Below are 25,242 nucleotides of genomic sequence, written 5' to 3' on the forward strand. Positions count from 1 at the left end.
CCGCCGCCCACTTGGTGCGTGGAATGATGCCCTCACGCCAGTGAGCTTTCGTGTCCGCCACTGGATTATCAAAGGAGGTTTATCTCTGTTTGATAGATTATCGCAAAGCTTGAGTCGATCATGAATTGATGTGGATTATGCTGAGAGAAATGAAGATGTCGGAGCACCTGATATGTCTGATAGGCCTGTACATGAAACAAGTTACAGGTAAGAACAGAATATGGAGAGACAGAATGGTTTGGAATTGGAAAAGGGTCAGACAGGGTGTATTCTCTCCCCTTACTTGTTAATTTGTATAATGAGTACATCAAGAGGAAATTAAACTCGAATGACATATTGACTGGAGACAGGATTGGAGGAAGATGTATTAACATCGTAAGGTATGCTGACAATACCACGCTGTTGGCAAAATGTAAGAGGACTTGATGAAACTGCTGCAAACAGTGAAGAAGAAGAAGAAGAAGAAGAAGAGGAAGAAGAAGAAAAAGAAGAAGGAAAGTGAAAAAGCTTGTCCTTATTTAAACCTAAAAAATAATAAACTCTTGCCAACTGAGAAGATCGACCTGTCCAGATTTGGAAACATTCGTGTGGATATAGTGGAATGTTTTTCCTGGGTTCGAAGAATGAAATGAATGGAGAATGTGGAGGACAGATTAATGGACAGTTAGCGTTGGGTGAACAGCCATGTCAGGATGGACAAAGAAATGGAAAGACAAAGATGTGACAAACCAGTCCAAAGGGAGGCTGGTGAATGCTCTGGTATTTCCAGTTGCAATGTATGGATATGAGTCATGGACAGGGAAAATGAAAGAAAGGAAGAAGATTGACAGTTTCGAAATGTGGTGTTTGAGGTAAATGTTTAAAATTCCATGAATCTCAAGAAAAAACAAAAAACAAATCAGTTCTTGAAGAAATTATACCACCATGTGTACATTAGACGGACTGATGCTTAAAATGTCATACTTTGGACACATCGTGTGTGCAGAAAAGGAGAGTCTGGAGAAGTCAACCATTCTGGGTATGGTTGAGGGAAGAAGAGGAAGAGGCAGACCTTTTTATGCACTGGATGGATGGGGTAGAGGTTGCGATTCCAAGCTGTCTCTGCCAGAGTTTCCGGAAGCAGTTCAGGATTGGGATGTTTGGAGAAATCTGATCATGAATGTCACCAGAAGTCGGCCACGGTACTAGATAACTAGATAAAGCAGGTTTGTCTGTGCGTGATGGTTATGTTGCTGTTCACAGATAAATTAATAACAATGATTAGACATGTTAACTTTTGTTATATATATACAAATCATTACTGACATGTTATTCAAGACTTTTCAATGAAAAAAACGTGGGAATTAATAGGGTGACATTGGCCTCATACGTTCCCGAAGAAACACGAAAGGTTATTGTAACGGGGCTGTGTGTCAGTGAGTGAGTCTATACTATAATGTACAGTATATACCTTATATACCCAGTGAAGCCCACCTGATTACCTGAATTGAAAAGTTGGCAAATTTACAGCTCAGTTTTTTAAATATCATTTTGCGAACGTTTCCTGTTGCAGGTTATGCATGCTCATGTGGATGGTATTTTATGGCAGTTGCATTTATTCTGTGCACCAGTTGTAAAGGTCTGGTTAATGATGGGCCGTGATTGACAGCATACCAGGCTATACGTACCATGGATGCTGAAGAGATGGAGCCGATACTGTGCATCAATATGCTGACATTAACGTTCACTGGAGGTCCTGGGGAATAATCAGTAAGGTATTAAAAAAAAATTAAACTAACATGAAAACGAATTATTGACCAAAAATGCTTGGCTTTCCCACCCTTTGTTATTACTGAAACGGAAACGACATTATCTTGTTTTACAAAGTGCATCTTTGAGGCCTTTCATTCGTATTCGATGAAATTATGATTAAGGTAAATGCGCTATGGCTGTCCCATCCTGTCTGATGTAAAAATGACATCATTACCTTGTGTTATTCCCTTTAAACATGAACTACATTTAAATGACCAGCAGATTGCATCTACAATTCTCACCTTCCTTAAAATATATACATTTATCAGATCAAGGCTCATGTAGAGTGGGATTATTACCTCCAATAATATGATATACACAGGCCTATAAATTGTATATACTTCAGAGGGTACTTGAGTGAGATGTAGTTTTCAACAAATAAAAAATGCAATGTAGTGGTTGTAAGATTAAATAAGATAAGATTAAAGGCATAGGTATGGTACAAATATGTGATATAAATAAAGGTATGGTACAAATATGTGATATAAATATAGGTATGGTACAAATATGTGATATAAATAAAGGTATGGTACAAATATGTGATATAAATATAGGTATGGTACAAATATGTGATATAAATATAGGTATGGTACAAATATGTGATATAAATATCGGTATGGTACAAATATGTGATATAAATATAGGTATGGTGCAAATATGTGATATAAATATAGGTATGGTACAAATATGTGATATAAATATAGGTATGGTACAAATATGTGATATAAATATAGGTATGGTACAAATATGTGATGTAAATATAGGTATGGTACAAATATGTGATATAAATATAGGTATGGTACAAATATGTGATATAAATATAGGTATGGTGCAAATATGTGATATAAATATAGGTATGGTACAAATATGTGATATAAATATAGGTATGGTACAAATATGTGATATAAATATAGGTATGGTACAAATATGTGATATAAATATAGGTATGGTACAAATATGTGATACAAATATAGGTATGGTACAAATATGTGATATAAATATAGGTATGGTACAAATATGTGATATAAATATAGGTATGGTACAAATATGTGATATAAATATAGGTATGGTACAAATATGTGATATAAATATAGGTATGGTACAAATATGTGATATAAATATAGGTATGGTACAAATATGTGATATAAATATAGGTATGGTACAAATATGTGATATAAATATAGGTATGGTACAAATATGTGATATAAATATAGGTATGGTACAAATATGTGATATAAATATAGGTATGGTACAAATATGTGATATAAATATAGGTATGGTACAAATATGTGATATAAATATAGGTATGGTACAAATATGTGATATAAATATAGGTATGGTACAAATATGTGATATAAATATAGGTATGGTACAAATATGTGATATAAATATAGGTATGGTGGAAATATGTGATATAAATATAGGTATGGTGGAAATATGTGATATAAATATAGGTATGGTACAAATATGTGATATAAATATAGGTATGGTGGAAATATGTGATATAAATATAGGTATGGTACAAATATGTGATATAAATATAGGTATGGTACAAATATGTGATATAAATATAGGTATGGTGGAAATATGTGATATAAATATAGGTATGGTACAAATATGTGATATAAATATAGGTATGGTACAAATATGTGATATAAATATAGGTATGGTACAAATATGTGATATAAATATAGGTATGGTACAAATATGTGATATAAATATAGGTATGGTACAAATATGTGAAACAAATATAGGTATGGTACAAATATGTGATATAAATATAGGTATGGTACAAATATGTGAAACAAATATAGGTATGGTACAAATATGTGATATAAATATAGGTATGGTACAAATATGTGATATAAATATAGGTATGGTACAAATATGTGATATAAATATAGGTATGGTACAAATATGTGATATAAATATAGGTATGGTGCAAATATGTGATATAAATATAGGTATGGTACAAATATGTGATATAAATATAGGTATGGTACAAATATGTGATATAAATATAGGTATGGTACAAATATGTGATATAAATATAGGTATGGTACAAATATGTGATACAAATATAGGTATGGTACAAATATGTGATATAAATATAGGTATGGTACAAATATGTGATATAAATATAGGTATGGTACAAATATGTGATATAAATATAGGTATGGTACAAATATGTGATATAAATATAGGTATGGTACAAATATGTGATATAAATATAGGTATGGTACAAATATGTGATATAAATATAGGTATGGTACAAATATGTGATATAAATATAGGTATGGTACAAATATGTGATATAAATATAGGTATGGTACAAATATGTGATATAAATATAGGTATGGTACAAATATGTGATATAAATATAGGTATGGTACAAATATGTGATATAAATATAGGTATGGTACAAATATGTGATATAAATATAGGTATGGTACAAATATGTGATATAAATATAGGTATGGTACAAATATGTGATATAAATATAGGTATGGTACAAATATGTGATATAAATATAGGTATGGTGGAAATATGTGATATAAATATAGGTATGGTACAAATATGTGATATAAATATAGGTATGGTACAAATATGTGATATAAATATAGGTATGGTACAAATATGTGATATAAATATAGGTATGGTACAAATATGTGATATAAATATAGGTATGGTACAAATATGTGAAACAAATATAGGTATGGTACAAATATGTGATATAAATATAGGTATGGTACAAATATGTGAAACAAATATAGGTATGGTACAAATATGTGATATAAATATAGGTATGGTACAAATATGTGATATAAATATAGGTATGGTACAAATATGTGATATAAATATAGGTATGGTACAAATATGTGATATAAATATAGGTATGGCACAAATATGTGATATAAATATAGGTATGGTACAAATATGTTATATAAATATAGGTATGGTACAAATATGTGATATAAATATAGGTATGGTACAAATATGTGATATAAATATAGGTATGGTACAAATATGTGATATAAATATAGGTATGGTACAAATATGTGATATAAATATAGGTATGGTACAAATATGTGATATAAATATAGGTATGGTACAAATATGTGATATAAATATAGGTATGGTACAAATATGTGATATAAATATAGGTATGGTACAAATATGTGATGTAAATATAGGTATGGTACAAATATGTGATGTAAATATAGGTATGGTACAAATATGAGATATAAATATAGGTCTGGTACAAATATGTGATGTAAATATAGGTATGGTACAAATATGTGATATAAATATAGGTATGGTGCAAATATGTGATATAAATATAGGTATGGTACAAATATGTGATGTAAATATAGGTATGGTACAAATATGTGATGTAAATATAGGTATGGTACAAATATGTGATGTAAATATAGGTCTGGTACAAATATGTGATGTAAATATAGGTATGGTACAAATATGTGATGTAAATATAGGTATGGTACAAATATGTGATATAAATATAGGTATGGTGCAAATATGTGATATAAATATAGGTATGGTACAAATATGTGATATAAATATAGGTATGGTATAAATATGTGAAATAACTATAGGTATGGTACAAATATGTGATATAAATATAGGTATGGTACAAATATGTGATATCGGTATAGGTATGGTACAAATATGTGATATAAATATAGGCATGGTACAAATATGTGATTTAAATATAGGTATTGTGCAAATATGTGATATAAATATAGGTATGGTACAAATATGTGATATAAATATAGGTATGGTACAAATATGTGATAAAAATATAGGTATGGTACAAATATGTGATACAAATATAGGTATGGTACAAATATGTGATATAAATATAGGTATGGTACAAATATGTGATATAAATATAGGTATGGTTCAAATATGTGATATAAATATAGGTATGGTTCAAATATCTATCTATAATTCCAGTAATCTCTGTATGTCTGTGTGTTTGTCTGTGTGTTTGTCGTTTGTCTGTGACCGCTGTTTCTCGACAACCACGGGTCCGATATACTTGAAACTTGCCAGGTATATTGCTGGGGACCCGAGGATGTGCCTTTTCAAGGTTTCATATTAATCGGAGAAGTAGTTACCGAGCTATGGCGATTTCTTTACCAAACTCCGCAAGCCGTTCGCTTTGGACCAAACCATTTCATGTAAATAGAGGGGGGGGATTGTCACCGTACTCGCAAGCCGTTCGCTTTGGCTTTGCGAATGGACTAAACCATTTCATGAACCAAACCATTTCATGTAAATAGAGGGGTGGATTGTCACCGTACTCGCAAGCCGTTCGCTTTGGCTTTGCGAAGGGACCAAACCATTTCATGTAAATAGAGGGGGGGGATATAATTTTAGATATATATATAGTACGGGCATGCCCTAGTGTGATATAAATATAGGTATGGTTCAAATATGTGATATAAATATAGGTATGGTACAAATATGTGATATAAATATAGGTAGGGTACAAATATGTGATATAAATATAGGTATGGTACAAATATGTCATATAAATATAGGTATGGGACAAATATGTGATATAAATATAGGTATGGTACAAATATGTGATATAAATATAGGTATGGTACAAATATGTGATACAAATATAGGTATGGTACAAATATGTGATATAAATATCGGTATGGTACAAATATGTGATATAAATATAGGTATGGTACAAATATGTGATATAAATATAGGTATGGTGCAAATATGTGATATAAATATAGTTATAGGTATGGTACAAATATGTGATATAAATATAGGTATGGTACAAATATGTGATATAAATATAGGTATGGGACAAATATGTGATATAAATATAGGTACGGTACAAATATGTGATATAAATATAGGTATGGTACAAATATGTGATATAAATATAGGTATGGTACAAATATGTGATATAAATATAGGTATGGTACAAATATGTGATATAAATATAGGTATGGTACAAATATGTGATATAAATATAGGTATGGTACAAATGTGTGATATAAATATAGGTATGGTATAAATATGTGATATAAATATAGGATGGTACAAATATGTGATATAAATATAGGTATGGTACAAATATGTGATGTAAATATAGGTATGGTACAAATATGTGATATAAATATAGGTATGGTGCAAATATGTGATATAAATATAGGTATGGTACAAATATGTGATATAAATATAGGTATGGTGCAAATATGTGATATAAATATAGGTATGGTACAAATATGTGATATAAATATAGGTATGGTATAAATATGTGAAATAACTATAGGTATGGTACAAATATGTGATATAAATATAGGTATGGTACAAATATGTGATATAAATATAGGTATGGTACAAATATGTGATATAAATATAGGTATGGTACAAATATGTGATATAAATATAGGTATGGTACAAATATGTGATATAAATATAGGTATGGTACAAATATGTGATATATATATAGGTATGGTACAAATATGTGATATAAATATAGGTATGGTACAAATATGTGATATAAATATAGGTATGGTACAAATATGTGATATAAATATAGGTATGGTACAAATATGTGATATAAATATAGGTATGGTACAAATATGTGATATAAATATAGGTATGGTACAAATATGTGATATAAATATAGGTATGGTACAAATATGTGATATAAATATAGGTATGGTACAAATATGTGATATAAATATAGGTATGGTAAAAATATGTGATATAAATATAGGTATGGTACAAATATGTGATATAAATATAGGTATGGTACAAATATGTGATATAAATATAGGTATGGTACAAATATGTGATATAAATATAGGTATGGTACAAATATGTGATGTAAATATAGGTATGGTACAAATATGTGATGTAAATATAGGTATGGTACAAATATGAGATATAAATATAGGTCTGGTACAAATATGTGATGTAAATATAGGTATGGTACAAATATGTGATATAAATATAGGTATGGTGCAAATATGTGATATAAATATAGGTATGGTACAAATATGTGATATAAATATAGGTATGGTATAAATATGTGAAATAACTATAGGTATGGTACAAATATGTGATATAAATATAGGTATGGTACAAATATGTGATATAGGTATAGGTATGGTACAAATATGTGACATAAATATAGGCATGGTACAAATATGTGATTTAAATATAGGTATTGTGCAAATATGTGATATAAATATAGGTATGGTACAAATATGTGATATAAATATAGGTATGGTACAAATATGTGATAAAAATATAGGTATGGTACAAATATGTGATACAAATATAGGTATGGTACAAATATGTGATATAAATATAGGTATGGTACAAATATGTGATATAAATATAGGTATGGTTCAAATATGTGATATAAATATAGGTATGGTACAAATATGTGATATAAATATAGGTATGGTACAAATATGTGATATAAATATAGGTAGGGTACAAATATGTGATATAAATATAGGTATGGTACAAATATGTCATATAAATATAGGTATGGTACAAATATGTGATATAAATATAGGTATGGTACAAATATGTGATATAAATATAGGTATGGTACAAATATGTGATACAAATATAGGTATGGTACAAATATGTGATATAAATATAGGTATGGTACAAATATGTGATATAAATATAGGTATGGTGCAAATATATGATATAAATATAGTTATAGGTATGGTACAAATATGTGATATAAATATAGGTATGGTACAAATATGTGATATAAATATAGGTATGGGACAAATATGTGATATAAATATAGGTACGGTACAAATATGTGATATAAATATAGGTATGGTACAAATATGTGATATAAATATAGGTATGGTACAAATATGTGATATAAATATAGGTATGGTACAAATATGTGATATAAATATAGGTATGGTACAAATATGTGATATAAATATAGGTATGGTACAAATATGTGATATAAATATAGGTATGGTACAAATGTGTGATATAAATATAGGTATGGTATAAATATGTGATATAAATATAGGATGGTACAAATATGTGATATAAATATAGGTATGGTACAAATATGTGATATTGTGATATAAATATAGGTATGGTACAAATATGTGATATAAATATAGGTATGGTACAAATATGTGATATAAATATAGGTGTGGTATAAATATGTGATATAAATATAAGTATGGTATAAATATGTGAAATAACTATAGGTATGGTACAAATATGTGATATAAATATAGGTATGGTACAAATATGTGAAATAACTATAGGTATGGTACAAATATGTGATATAAATATAGGTATGGTACAAATATGTGATATAGGCATAGGTATGGTACAAATATGTGATATAAATATAGGTATGGTACAAATATGTGATATAGGCATAGGTATGGTACAAATATGTGATATAAATATAGGTATGGTACAAATATGTGATATAGGCATAGGTATGGTACAAATATGTGATATAAATATAGGCATGGTACAAATATGTGATATAAATATAGGTATGGTACAAATATGTGATATAGGCATAGGTATGGTACAAATATGTGATATAAATATAGGCATGGTACAAATATGTGATATAAATATAGGTATTGTGCAAATATGTGATATAAATATAGGTATGGTACAAATATGTGATATAAATATAGGTATGGTACAAATATGTGATAAAAATATAGGTATGGTACAAATATGTGTTACAAATATAGGTATGGTACAAATATGTGATATAAATATAGGTATGGTACAAATATGTGATATAAATATAGGTATGGTTCAAATATGTGATAAATATAGGTATGGTCCAAATATGTGATATAAATATAGGTATGGTACAAATATGTGATATAAATATAGGTAGGGTACAAATATGTGATATAAATATAGGTATGGTACAAATATGTCATATAAATATAGGTATGGTACAAATATGTGATATAAATATAGGTATGGTACAAATATGTGATATAAATATAGGTATGGTACAAATATGTGATACAAATATAGGTATGGTACAAATATGTGATATAAATATAGGTATGGTACAAATATGTGATATAAATATAGGTATGGTACAAATATGTGATATAAATATAGGTATGGTGCAAATATGTGATATAAATATAGTTATAGGTATGGTACAAATATGTGATATAAATATAGGTATGGGACAAATATGTGATATAAATATAGGTACGGTACAAATATGTGATATAAATATAGGTATGGTACAATTATGTGATATAAATATAGGTATGATACAAATATGCGATATAAATATAGGTATGGTACAAATATGTGATATAAATATAGGTATGGTACAAATATGTGATATAAATATAGGTATGGTACAAATATGTGATATAAATATAGGTATGGTACAAATATGTGATATAAATATAGGTATGGTACAAATGTGTGATATAAATATAGGTATGGTATAAATGTGATATAAATATAATATAGGTATGGTACAAATATGTGATATTGTGATATAAATATAGGTATGGTACAAATATGTGATATAAATATAGGTATGGTACAAATATGTGATATAAATATAGGTATGGTACAAATATGTGATATAAATATAGGTATGGTACAAATATGTGATATAAATATAGGTATGGTACAAATATGTGATATAAATACAGGTATGGGTCAAATATGTGATATAAATATAGGTATGGTACAAATATGTGATGTAAATATAGGTATGGTACAAATATGTGATATAAATATAGGTATGGTACAAATATGTGATGTAAATATAGATATGGTACAAATATGTGATATAAATATAGGTATGGTACAAATATTTGATATAAATATAGGTATGGTACAAATATGTGAAATAACTATAGGTATGGTACAAATATGTGATATAAATATAGGTATGGTACAAATATGTGATATAAGTATAGGTATGGTACAAATATGTGATATAAGTATAGGTATGGTTCAAATATGTGATATAAATATAGGTATGGTACAAATATGTGATATAAATATAGGTATGGTACAAATATGTCATAAATATAGGTATGGTGCAAATATGGAATATAAATATAGGTGTCGTACAAATATGTGATATAAATATAGGTATGGTACAAATATGTGATATAAATATAGGTATGGTACAAATATTTGATATAAATATAGGTATGGTACAAATATGTGATATAAATATGGGTATGGTACAAATATGTGATATAAATATAGGTATGGTACAAATATGTGATATAAATGTAGGTATGGTACAAATATGTGATATAAGTATAGGTATGGTACAAATATGTGATATAAATATGCACTATTACAACCCTTTTCATTTATTTATCCACAGGAAAATTTAATTACGTACATCTTCAATGAAATTGTTAAAATATTGTCGCGCAACTCTGATTAACCATAGAGTTGCGGATTGCCGATCACGAAGGCTTAACTCCCGAGGCGGAAACTCAATGGCGGATTCCAAAACTAAAACACCCAAGCGCGGAATGGAGGGGAACGGCCAGAGCCCCGCAGCCTTATCGATTGAAATCAACCACCCGGTAAACTGCGTTTAGATATACACTACCGGTCAAAAGTTTTAGAACACCTCAATTTTTCCAGTTTTTATTGAAATGTATGCAGATTAATGTCTCATTGTACTCTGAAATTAAGCATAGAACAAATAAACAATTGGAGATTAAAAAAAATAAATCATAGAATCATTTTGTTTAACAAAATTTAATTTAAAATTTTGACTCGGCAAAGTAGCCACCTTTTGCAGATATAACCGCCGAACACACTCGTGGCATTCTTTCTACATTGGAAATCAAATATTGTTCGGGAAGTGCTTCACAACACTGTTGCAGAAGTTCCCACAAATGTGTTGCACTTGTAGGTTGCTTTGCTTTCACCCTTCTGTCCAGTTCATCCCAAACCAGCTCGATGGGGTTTAAGTCTGGAGACTGTGCTGGCCATTCCATGAGTTGAAGCCTACCGTCTTGTTCTTTTCCTCGAAGGTAGTTTTGACATAGCCTGGAGGTGTGTTTAGGATCATTATCTTGCTGTAGGATGAACCCGAGGCAAAGCGTGTCCAACTAGGCGTATACCAGAGGGTATTGCATGGCGCTGCAAAATGCTGTGGTAGCCCTTTTGGTTCAGGGTGCCAGTCACTCTGTGCAAGTCGCCGACTCTGGATCCAGCAAAAGAGCCCCAGACCATCACGCTTCCTCCTCCATGTTTGACAGTTGGTGTCACACACTGAGGAACCATCCTTTTGTCGACTCGACGGCGTACAAAAACCCTGCGTGATGAGCCAAAGATTTCAAATTTTGATTCATCGGTCCATAAGACCTTCTTCCAGTCTTCAGTTGTCCACTGGCGGTGCTTCATGGCCCAGGCAAGCCTCTTTTTCTTATTTTGCCATCTTAGCAATGGCTTTCTTACTGCCACTCGGCCTGTCAAACCTGCAGCTCGAAGTCTTCTCTTCACAGTTAAAACTGAGACTTGCTTACTTCGACCAGTGTGAAGCTGTGCTTGAAGCTGTTGTCCTGTGAGCCGCCTATCACGCAAGCTGTTGACTCTTGGAAACTTGTCTTCTGATTCTGTTGTGGCTTTGGGTCTGCCAGACCTCTTCCTGTCAGAGTTTCCTCCAGTTTCCAATATACTACTTCCTGCAGTGCAATATTGTCCAAATAATGCTTCAGAGGGTGTAATAACAGTCTGTTCCAATACTGCTTTTATACAGACAGGGAGTTTGTAATCAAGTAATCAGCAGAGGTTGGGACACCTGTAGGAATTGTTTGCATCAACTTTCAAGGCTTCATTTACTTACATTGCTGCAGAACAGCTGGAAGTTGTTAACCCATTACTTGTTCCCTGAAGAAGGCCTTTTTTTAACAATATAACTGTGCAATTTACATTATTTTCACGTTTTTGCTAACCTAAACTTTTTTTTTAACCTCGAGCAGTTTACTGCTTACCTTTGTACCATTTCAGGTTATTCACTGGACATTAAACTGCATAAATTTCAATAAAAACTGGAAAAATTGAGGTGTTCTAAAACTTTTGACCAGTAGTGTATGTACAAAAATAATATAAGGGTTTATTCAGGAAAAGGCAAAGACAGTAAAAGCACGCGCCCGTCATGAAATAATCCTAAATCGGGATCCCGCACACCAGATATCAAAGACAAGACGAGGGATATGAATTAATAAAAAGAACACGTCATGTTAAATCGTGAAATGTGGTGTGAGCTTATCTGTCCGTCATCCTGTATTGTTTGCCGTCCACCATGGCTCTGTTCGGCCCCGATGTACCCACGAGGCCTCGCTCCAAGCTCCAATCCTCTCGCCGCCCACGAGGTCTGTGTACCAAGCTCCAAAGCACCCAACACAGGCCAGCGGCTCCACACGAGTTCGATCCCCACACGAAGCACGAAAAGACAGGAACGGAGAGAACGCAGGTGTGACTGCACGTCTCGTCCTTCCAACTCGCTTCTCAACTGCTCACTGCCAACTGCGCACTGCAAAACCAACTCTCGACCATGAATCCAACTGCTCTCGACTCAGGAATGTCACTCTCTCGTCAATGGCGACCGGCCCCCGTTCATATCCCCGGCCGATGACGTCAGCATTGGAGCACTGTCCTGCCAATCAGAGCCTCCACCGACTCGCCAGCTCGTCGAGGGGCACGCCCACTGCACCACTCTCACTCCCGTCCCCTATTCCTTGGTCACAGCACGTGTTATGCGAGGCGGGTAGGCCTCGCGGAAGTGCAAATGGTGGCGGCCATGTGGCGGTGTTCTAGCCCGATTTCTTCCTAAGTCACGTCAGGGGGGGAAGGGCGTCATTAATGTTGTACTAAGGGATCCTAACCAAGTGTCTATGTGGTCTGCAGTGCCATAAGGGACAACGGTTTGATTACCAGGTGAGACACACAAGGGCTCTACTCATTAAACCCTACACTACCTAACACACGAATCTCCTGGTAGATTCACAATCATACATCTTAACCCGACAAACGCCTACACATGGACTTATTACAGGTAGTGTTCCTTACCGCGACATCCCGAAGCATGGTACCTACTCAGATCTACTCTGCTCTATATGTATCACTACCCAAATTCATAACAATATGTTTTGTGAAGTGTCATATTTTAAGTGAAAGTAAAAGGTTACTTTGAGGACTAGGAGCTGGGAAAGAAATACTATCTAGGAGCCTGGATATAATATATATTTAATTTCAAATTTATTCAATTTGTACATGCACTCCATACGGGAGCTGGAGGAAGGGTCACGTTTTTATCCTCTCTGGCATATATAGATTACAGTACATCTTGAGACAGGCCTCAATAATGTCAGGGGTGTGTTCAGTTACCAAGTTTCTTGTAGAGAGCTCGCCAAGTGGATTAATAATTCAAGCAAGCACTCCATTCAAAACGATTGATAAGGAATGAATGACTTGGCAAGCACTAGCTAACTGAACAGACCCCGGGTTTTTTGCCTTTCAGTTTAGTGTTAAACAGCAGTTGTGACTGTTTCAAAAGGTAATCATATGTGTTTGTGGTTTATAATATTTTTTCCTTATGGTAGGGGCCATTACTCCCACAAATTGCCACAATAACCGATATATACATGTTAACACAGCGTTTGTTGAAGGAGGAAAAACCCCTTTGGGGAGGGCGATTATTATTAGTATGAATATTGTTTTGTTATATTATGATATTAGCATAAGTGTTGCTATTATATTGCTATTATATATTATTATAGTGTTGCTATTATATATTAATCTTGTTGTGAGGCTGTTGCTCAGAAACAACTTGCCTTCGTCTCCTGGAAAGCAAATCCAATGGAGGGAAACCTCATTTCCTTTCACAAAGCCCGAAACAAGTGTGTGTCCACCCTCAGGAGAGCCAGGAAACAATATCTCTCCGTTCTCAAGACCGAACTCTCTTATCTGTCTCCATCTTCCAAATCCTGGTGGTGTCTGGTCAAATCTGTTCTGGTGTTTGTTCCCCGTCCATCCCCTCCCTTACCTCAAATGGCTACACAGCTGACTCCGCACGTGAAAAAGCTGAATGCCTCAACTCTGTGTTTGCCTCTAAATCTTGTGTCACAAACCCATCCCTCTCTGTACCCACCGTACCCAGTCGTACCCCGCTGCTCCGGGACTCTGTGTCCTTTCCTCCTGACAAGGTGGAAAAGTTTCTGTCAACCCTCGACTCTGATTCTGCAACTGGACCTGACGGCATCAGCCCATGGGTCCTAAAATCCTGTTCTCCCGCTCTTTCACTCCCTTTCTCTGTTCTCTTCACCCTCTCTTTTGCTCAAGGTCATCTGCCATCTGCTTGGAAATCAGCCAACATCACCGCTTTACACAAAAAAGGTGCAAAAACAGATCCTAGCAACTACAGACCAATCAGCTGTCTCCCAATTATCAGCAAAGTCATGGAATCCATAATTGCTTCGGATATGAAATCTTTCCTCTTCTCCAATGGCTTGATCTCTGATCATCAATTTGGTTTCAGAGCAGGTCACTTTACTCTGGACATGCTGCTTCTGCTGTCTCAACAATGGATGGAGGTCCTCAATGCCAAACAGGAAATTAGAGCTGTCTCCCTCGACATATCACATGACTTCAATACGGTCTGGCACCCCGCTCTGCTCACCAAACTCTCCTCCTTTGGTAGCCATGGAAATCTCCACGCATGGCTGGCGGACTTCCTCTCTAGTCATAGTCAACGTGTGGCCCTGAATGGGTTTCTCTCATCTCCTCTTCCTGTTCAGGCTGGAGTTCCCCAAGGAAGTGTTCTGGGCGCTGTGCTTCTTCTGGTCTTCATCAATGATCTCTCCGACTCTCTTGAAAATCCTCTCTATCTCTTTGCTGACGACTCTACTCTCTGTCGCTCCATTCCTCATCCCTCAGATCGGCAGTCTGCAGCCTCCTCACTCTCTGCAGACCTGGACAAAATCACAGACTGGGCAAACAAGTGGAACATGTCTTTCAATCCTGACAAATCTCACACTCTTACGATGTCTCTCCGAAAAGACCGACTGGACAACCCTCCCATCCACTTTCTGAATAATCCTCTCCAAGAAGTTCTGTCACGCAAGCTTTTGGGTCTCATTATCTGCCATGATCTTTCCTGGGAAAACCACATTTCAAATCTGGCCTCCAAAGCCAGTCGCCGACTGGGCATCCTCCGTCGTGCGAAGTCCTTCCTTGCCACACCTGAGCTCCTCACCACATACAAGGCTTTCATCCGCAGCTCAATGGAATACTGCTCTCCCTTCTGGGCTGGTGCTCCTGCCTCACACCTAGCTCGTCTTCACGTTTTTGAAACCAAAGCGTTCAAAATCATTGGAATCTCCCGTGATGAAGCTACCTCCGAGGTCCTTTCACTTACTCACCGCAGGCAGGTTGGTGGTCTTTCTGTCTTCTACCGACTCCTCTCCGGCCTTGCTCCTCCAGCTCTCTCTGGGCTCTGTCCCCCAAATATTCCTACAGGTCGCACAAGATCTGCCTGCAAACCTCTTATGGTTAAACTGCCAAAATCAAGACTCTCTGCTCACCTTCACTCCTTCATTCCTCTTTTCTCCCACCTCTGGAACAAATTCCCCCACTCTCATCAATCCCACTCCTCCCTCCAGGTCTTTAAAGCAGCTCCAGGTCTTCCCCCATCCAAAACCTTGATCTTTTCTACCCCCGCTAATTTCACCCCAAATCCATTTTTTTTAAATACCAACTTCTTTCCTGGAAGTCCTTGGTGTCCTTGTGTTTATACTTCTCCCACACCCCCCTCCCCCCTTCCTCACGATGCCTCCCCCCAAGCCCTCTCCCTCCCACACATTTCCGATGTCCCTGCTCTCAAATGTTGTGTTTATGTGCTTCCCCTCTCTCCCCATCTTGTCTACCGCTCCCCTTTTTATATACTTTGTTTGTTTGTCTGTTTGATTTGTTTGTGTGATAAATGTTAGCTCTTTCAAAAGCCTCGATTATGTATACAAAAAAAAAAAATTACTTTTGTTATTAGAATTGGCCTTGGAAAAACTCCATGATTAGCTATATTAACACGGATTTCACCCAAGGCATGAGAAACCCCCTTTGGGAGGGTGGCAAATGAAGTCGCTACAACCTCCATCATGTGACTCTTTGTCCTCCTGTCAAGTTTGGTTGAGATTGGATAAGTAATGACCGAATGTATCGTGGTCAGACAGACAGACATGAAAATGCATATTTTAGTGTGTGAATTCAAAAATGTTATTCGACGATACTAGAAGATAGTTTAAATTATTTCTAAACTATCTGAGAGTATCTCCTAGGAATGTTTTACAAAATTATCAGATGGTTTATATCCAATATACGATGGTTGATGAGAGAAACAGTGCAATTACTCTTGTGCGCAAATGCAAATTACCCACATTTTGAAATTGCTTACTTTGCTCACTTCCTCAAAAGTAACCATTCATTAAACCATTAAGGAATAAAAGTACTTCAAGAAAATTGTATGTCTCACTCACTGACTGGACATCCTCTGTCATGCAAAGCCTTTCCTTCACACATCTGAACTTTTATTTACTTCCAAGGCCTTTATCCACAGTTTGATGGAGTACTGCTCTCTCCTTTGGGCTCGGTACCCCCGCCTCACACCTTGTGATGCTGTGAAAACCAAGGCTCTAAAAATCATTGGTCTCGCCCATGATGAAGCCAACCCTTTTGCATCACCCCTCTGCCCGTTCTGAGCTCCAGTCCCTAGGTTTCTGCACAGTGTATGTGGTCTATCAGTAACACACTTCTGGTGAAACTCGCAAAATCCAAGTTCACTGCCCACCTCCATTCATTTGTTCCTCCACTCCAGTGCTTCAAGACAGCTGTTCATTATCATCTGGGGTCATCTCCCATCCCGACCAATGATCTTTTCTACACATTAACCGTCCCCAAGCCCACCTCTTTCTAGGCTTCCAGTGTATCAGGTGTAACCCCCCAATCCCTCACGTTCCTCTTCGTTTTTTGTTGTTGTACCATCTCTGCTTCTTTCAAGTTTTCCCATCCACTTCTGTGATTGAGAGTTTGTGCCTGTACCCAGCTCCCCTCCCCTTGCTCTCGTTCTTCCCTGTGCTTTTTCTTCCACAAGGTCTCCCTTTGTTTTGTCTTTCCATCCTGGTGATGGTGTTTTTCCTGTTATGATCTGTTCAGGTATTATATGCAGATTGAATGTTATTGTGGATATAAGGCACTGCAAAGAATCAAAGCAATCTCAACAACATCTTCTTAATCTTATTCATTCCCAGAAAAACATACTTGTCTCAGAAAGTCATTAAAAACTGAAATACAAAGGAAACAGACATTTCATATACGAGCAACAATACCCGCCCTATGGGCGGGGCTTCAATTGGGAAGCTCAAATGAAAAGGCAAAATATCAGAAATTGAAGGCCTTTTTTATTTTAAACGATTCATATAAACATCCGTTGAATCATATCACACGCAAGTCATCAAAATCTAAACAGTAGGGGAAGGCGGGGCAAGTTGAGCATAGGGGTAAGTTGAGCCACCACCTCCCAGCCAGTTATGAATGAGTCAGACTTTGTGGTGGCGCCATCTATAGATGCCCCATTGCATAACTCCAAATTCTGCCATATTGTTTTCTAAATTGAAACGGAAACCAGTGTTGCAGAGGGAAAAATCCAATTTTCAGCCATAAAAGTAAAAAGGTGTAAAACAGGTAAGTTCACGTTTCTTCCATATGCAGCATAGATATAATATGGATGGATATCAGATGACAATTGTTAGTCCAGGTATGTGTCTCCATTCTTGTCATAGACTTTAATACGATGGATGCATACAATATGTGTGTATGTGGAGACATCTCAGAAAGTTCAGACGGGGGTAAGTTGAGCCAGACCCTACGGGGCAAGTTGAGCCATGGCTCAACTAGCCCCGTAGGGTCTGGCTCAACTTGCCAACTCATGTTGGTGGAGATAATAATAATTAGCATTTATAATGCGCTTTTCCCCAAAGGCTCAAAGCGCTTACAGAATACCATATTATTACCCCGGTCATTGGATACATTGCGAGCCTTCACCACACTGGGTGTACCATCTCCACACCCCGGGGAGCATTCCTTGCCGTGCTGCCATTTCAAGCGCTCCGAGCAAAGCTCGGGCAAATGTGCTGGCAAATCAAGATTTGTGCATTACATTGCTCGGGTTGATGTACTGAATGGAGAGGAATTTCAGTTTGAAGGTGTCTTCCTGCAGAAGGTTGCTGGAAAAGTTGGATCTGACAACCCAGTGTTTGTTCCAAACCCAAAGGATGAAGCAGGATTTGAACTGGAAGACATCGTGCGTAAGCTGCCACAGCCTAAGTGCGTTGGCAGTTCTGCCCGTTGTTCTGGACAGCTTGTGTTCAATTGTGACTTGTCAGTTTGGCAGCTTAATTGACTTGATTTCTGACATGTTTTAGTTTTAGTTCCAGATCCAAATGATGAAGCTGGCATTGATGAGCAAGATATTGTGCCTTAATTGCCACAGTCTGACTGTTGGCATTTCTGGGTGTATTTGGGACACTTTTGTTTTATTGTGACTTAAAACTGTGGCAGCTGTTTTCAACTCAATCCAGCTGCCACATTGAATTATAACCATGAACACAAGGCACATGTAAATATTTCGTTCAGTGTTGTAACAAGTACATAAAATATTTTTCAGGCAGACCAATTTTTGTACTTCAGTTATCTTTATTTGGGGGCAATGATCAACTATTTGGGATACTTTTTGTTTAATTGTGACTTGAAACTGTGACAGGTGGATTGAGTTGACTTTTCTTACCACAGTTGACAATCTTGTTTTTCTATGAGAGTGACTCAATTTGTTCGTAACTGATTACTATAACCATGAACACAAGGTAATCATTTCGTTCAGTGTTGTAGAACTTTACAACATTAAATATTTTTCTGGCAAAACAATGGTTTTCTACTTTAGTTATCTTTATTTGGGGCAATGATCAACTTACCCCTATGTGGTACAACTTACCCCAGAGGTTGGATCAACTTACCCCTCAGGCGGGGCAAGTTGAGCCATTTGGCCTCCGTTTTTTCAAAGGTCACAGTGACTTTCAGTGTGGGGATAGAAAGTAAGAACTAGCTACAAAATGTTTCCCAAGGATTAAATTAGAAGGCAAGATACTCATTTGTGCAAGATCATCAGTAAGTTCAGTCCTAACATTCCAAGAACAAAAACTGGCTCAACTTGCCCCACCTTCCCCTACATGGCGCCCATTTTGAAGAAAGATTGAATTCTGCAAAACGGAAGCGGCCACTGCACGTCTTTCTCAGTCGCATGTTTATGTGTGAAGAGTGCAGGCCGAATCTGTAACACGGAAGTGGCCGCTACACCTGTTTCTCAGTCGCTTTGCACACGCTGCCGTTACTTCGGAGCCGCACGTTTATATAGGAAGAGTTCGTCAGGAGTCGATCTACTCTCTCCTGGTACGTAGAATAAACAGTGTTTGTTGAATTTCAACAAAAGCCACATCACTGTTCATATCGGTAAATATTATTCCATAGTGTTTGGAAAAATTCGAAAAACAATATAGCCTATTTTACTCCCAGGGATCCCAGGAATACCCACCCAAAATATCGTTGCGATCGGTTGAGCCGTTTTTGCGGTACCTTCGAACGGACGGGCGGACATTTGGTGAATTATCGTAAGATTAAGGGTTATTTAAAAGTGATATTCTATAAAACAATGAAAAAATAATCTCAAGGCAAATAATAACTGTGCTTAAAATTGGTATTCAATCGCTGTTAATCCGTAACAGCACAATTATTGAAAACTTATGAAATGTGTGGCACCTGCACTACATCATCATTATTTGTTCATTGGAAGAAGATCAATACTGTGTCAACACAAACCCCAAAGCAATTGGTGTAATACGACCTCAGTATGTTTACAAGAGAAAATGTGTGGAGCTGTTACAAGTGGTACTACGAGGAGGATCAAATTAGTATTTGGAAAAACAAAAGATACAACTACTTTGTCGCAGGTCTACAAGAGCTTTGCGTGGTTAATGTTCTTGTTGTTGGGGTTCTTGGTGGGGGTCGATTTCTCAAATGTGCACCCATTGGTCGAACAGCTATCGGACCCCACCCACATTTGTCACTTGACACCACCCACCATGGCACCCAGACAAAAGAAGAACTAGAACGGCACTCTTCGACGTCACGACGTCGACTGATATGCCTCCGCCCACATTATTACATCATACATACTTGTACCAGGTTTTAATATAAATCCCTTTAGCTGTTCACAAGTTATCACATTTTTACCTGACATGACCTTTGACCTTTGACCTTGGGACCCCAAAATCTAATCATGCAATCTTTACATCATTATACATATCTGTACCAAGTTTGAATTAGATCACTTCAGCCGTTCTCAAGTTATAGACCCATTACAGACTTTGACATTTGACCTATTGACCCCAAAATCTAATCAGTTCATGTTTACATCATTCTACATAAGTGTACCAAATTTGGTTAGAATCCCATCACTGGTACACAAGTTATCATGGTAATGTAGCGGCTACCGCTGGGTTTTCACAATCGCCTTGCACCTATCAAGGACGCGGAGCGATCACCATGCTGGGCTCGTCCAGGACGCCCGGGCAGGCTCGCCCTCAACTTGCCAGGCCGCAGCCAGAACGCTCGGCCACGCCCCCTCTCACCTTTCCTGGGCAAACGCTCCGGGATAATGTGTGTATATATATTGCTGCCCGATAAACGGGCTTTTCAGAGTACCTGAGTGTTTTGTTTGAATAAAGCAACTCGGACGAATTCCAGCTTTTTGTCGCGTCCATTCTTCCGATCGACGTGGGAGCCCGAGCTCCTTCATTGGTGACCTACCGACATGGACATGGCAGTGGCCCTTAAACTGCCTACCTTCTGGGAGGCTCACGCGGCGGTTTGGTTCGCACAGGCGGACTCCCTGTTCGCCCTGCGAGGCATCACGGCCGACGACACCCGCTTCCACCATGTGGTAGCAGCGCTCGGTTCAGCCACCGCGGCCCGCGCCCTGAGCCTCCTCAAGAGCCTGCCAGCCGCTGACAAATACGGCGCGATTAAAAAGCTCCTCCTCGACGCTTTCGCCCTCCCATCGGCGGAACGCGCACGGCGCCTGCTCGACCTGCCCGAGCTCGGCGACATGCGCCCTTCCGAGCGAATGGACTACATGCTTTCGCTGCTCGGCAAGCACTCTCCGGCATGCCTGTTCCGGGAGCTGTTCCTCCGTCAGCTGCCTAGCCCCGGTACGCCTCGCCCTGGCAAGCCCGATGATCACGGATCCCCGTGCCCTTGCCAGGGAAGCCGACAAGATCTCTGCCGCAGGCCAGCGCATCGCAGCAGCGACCTGGGGCCCACCGCCGTCCGACGCAACACCCATGGCGCCCGAGCACCCGGCACGGTCGACGACCGAACTGCTGACGCAATTGGCGGCCGCTACACCGAGCCGACCACCTCCAGCACGACGACCGGGGCCTCCACCTGACCAAGCGTGGTGTTACTATCATGTCAGGTTCGGACAGAAGGCCCGGACATGCCGACCCCCGTGCACCTTCGGCAGGCCGGGAAACGGCCGGGCCGGCGTTCATTACCAGCCATGAGCGCCGGCCACACGGGCAACTTACTGTTCATCACGGATAAAGCGTCCGGACGGCGCTTCCTGTGCGACACCGGTGCCCAACTGAGCGTCATACCCGCTTCTGACCAGGACAGGCAGTCCGCGGTTTGCGGCCCCTCCTTGGTTGTGGCCAACGGATCGGCCATCCGCACCTTCGGCCCACGCAACGTCACCCTCTGCTTCGGCGGCCAACGCTTTGCTTGGACGTTTGTAACCGCAAACGTGCCCATGGCTCTGCTAGGCGCCGACTTCCTCTGCGCACACGGACTGCTGGTGGACGTCCAACGGCGTCGTTTAATCAACGCCGAAACTTCAGCTCGCTGGTATGCACATTGAGCAGCTCCACGCCGACCGAGCTGGCATGCGCCCTCCCGGCGGCGAACGAGTTTGCTCGCCTGCTCACGGAGTACCCGGCCCTCACGCGGCCGACGCTTTAGAACACCTCGGCATCGTGCGGCGCTCCGATAGCGTGTGGGCTTCGCCACTACACATCGTCCCAAAGCCAGGGGGCGGCTGGCGCCCATGTGGCGACTACCGCCGCCTTAACGACGCTACCACCCCCGACAGGTATCCGATCCCGCACATCCAAGACTTCTCCGCCCGTCTGGCGGGACGGGTCATTTTTTCGAAAATTGATCTCATACGGGGATATCACCAGGTACCTGTCAGGGTGGCCGACGTCCCTAAAACGGCAGTCATCACGCCATTCGGCTTATTCGAATTCTTACGGATGCCATTTGGTCTCAAGAACGCGGCTCAGGCGTTCCAGCGCTTGATGGACGGCGTGCTGCGTGACCTGCCGTTCCTTTTCGTTTACCTGGACGACATCCTCGTCGCCAGCACGTCCCGGGCCGAGCACCTCTTCCACCTCCGAACACTGTTCGGGCGCCTCAGCGAGCACGGCCTCATCGTCAACCCGGCCAAATGCCACTTCGGCACGACGGCCGTTGATTTTTTGGGCCACCACATCACCAAGAACGGGGCCGTGCCGCTGCCAACCAAGGTCGAGGCCATCACCACATTCCCGCGTCGCCGCACCATAAAGGCCCTGCAGGAATTCCTGGGAATGGTGAATTTTTATCACCGCTTCGTGCCCTGCACTGCTCAACTCATGCGGCCCCTCTACGAAGCCCTCCGGGGCAAGCCGGCCAAGCACGACATCGCCTGGTCCGCAGCAATGGACACGGCCTTCCAAAGCTCAAAGCGGGCCCTCGCCGACGCAACACTGCTCGCTCACCCGGTGCTCAACGCTCCCATCGCCCTCACCACGGATGCCTCCGACTACGCGGTGGGCGCCGTACATGAGCAATGGGTGAACGGGGTTTGGCAGCCACTCGCTTTTTTCAGCCGGCAGCTCTGGCCGAACGAGCTCAAATACAGCACGTTTGACCGTGAGCTCCTCGGTCTACACCTGGCCGTCCGCCATTTCCGCCACCTCCTGGAGGGCCGACCTTTCACGGCGTTAGTCGACCACAAGCCGTTGGTTTATGCAATGGCCAAGGTCACGGAGCCGTGGTCGGCCCGCCAACAACGCCACCTCTCCGCCGTGTCGGAGTTTACCACGGACATCCGGCACGTCGCCGGCAAAAACAACGCCGTGGCCGACTGTCTTTCCCGGGCCAGCGCGAACGCGGTCCACCTGGGCGTGGACTTCGCGCTTATGGCGGCAGACCAAACCACCGACACCACGGTGCAAGCCCTCCGGCCGGCGGACACGGGCCTCCGCCTGGCCGACATCCCCTTCGCGGACACTGTCCTGCTCTGCGACGTCTCCCAAGGCCAGCCTCGCCCCATCGTGCCCGTCACCTGGCAACGCCGCATCTTCGCCTCCCTCCACGGCCTTTCCCACCCGGGCCGGAAAGCTTCCCAGAAGCTGGTGTCGGCGCGATTCGTCTGGCACGGCCTTCGTCGGGACGTCCGCGATTGGACCAGCACCTGCACAGCCTGCCAACGGGCCAAGCTCCACCGACACACCCAGGCCCCGCTGGCACCTTTCATCGTGCCCGAACGACGTTTCGACCACGTCAACGTGGATCTGGTGGGCCCCCTCCCCCCGTCACGGTGGTTCACACACCTGCTCACCATGGTGGACAGGACCACCAGGTGGCCGGAGGCCGTTCCCCTCGTCTCCACCAACACCGCCGACGTGGCGCAGGCTTTCATCGCCACCTGGGTCGCCCGCTTCGGCGCACCGGCGGACATCTCATCAGACCGCGGACCACAGTTCACCTCCGAGCTGTGGGGCGCGGTCGCCCGCAACCTGGGGGTCAAGCTCCACCGTACTACGGCCTACCACCCCCAAGCAAACGGGTTGTGCGAGCGATTCCACCGCTCCATGAAGGCCGCGCTCATGGCCGGCCTTCAAGACGGCGGTTGGGCCGACCGGCTGCCGTGGGTCCTTTTGGGCCTCCGCACGGCCCCCAAGGAGGACCTCCAGGCATCCACCACCGAGCTTGTCTACGGCCAGGCGCTACGCGTCCCAGGCGAATTCGTGCCCGACGCTACCAGTCCCTGGTCCGCAGCTCACCAGCGCTCGGACCTCCAAGAGGCCGCCCGACGGTTTGCCCCCATGCCAACATCCCACCACGGTGACCCCCAGTCCTATGTCCCCCCAGCACTTCGCACAGCGGAGTATGTTTTTGTGCGTCACGACGCACATCGGGGGCCACTCCGGCCGCCGTACGACGGGCCCTTCCGGGTTCTGCGTCGGGACGACAAGTCGTTCGTCATTG

General features: G+C 39.9%; 1 protein-coding gene across 2 annotated transcripts in view; it reads right to left on the reverse strand.

The window, feature by feature from the left end:
• Positions 1 to 25,242, reverse strand: part of LOC137426689 (glycine receptor subunit alphaZ1-like) — a 115,889-nt gene that overhangs the window by 75,739 nt on the left and 14,908 nt on the right. For both annotated transcript variants that reach the window (XM_068115480.2, XM_068115487.2), the window contains one exon: positions 1,668 to 1,735. In XM_068115480.2, the coding sequence (XP_067971581.1) occupies positions 1,668 to 1,735 (68 nt within the window). The remainder of the gene's footprint in view (positions 1 to 1,667; positions 1,736 to 25,242) is intronic.

This window comes from Myxine glutinosa, unplaced genomic scaffold, assembly GCF_964187855.1.
Source record: "Myxine glutinosa unplaced genomic scaffold, kmMyxGlut1.1 SCAFFOLD_873, whole genome shotgun sequence".
Lineage (NCBI taxonomy): Eukaryota > Metazoa > Chordata > Myxini > Myxiniformes > Myxinidae > Myxine > Myxine glutinosa.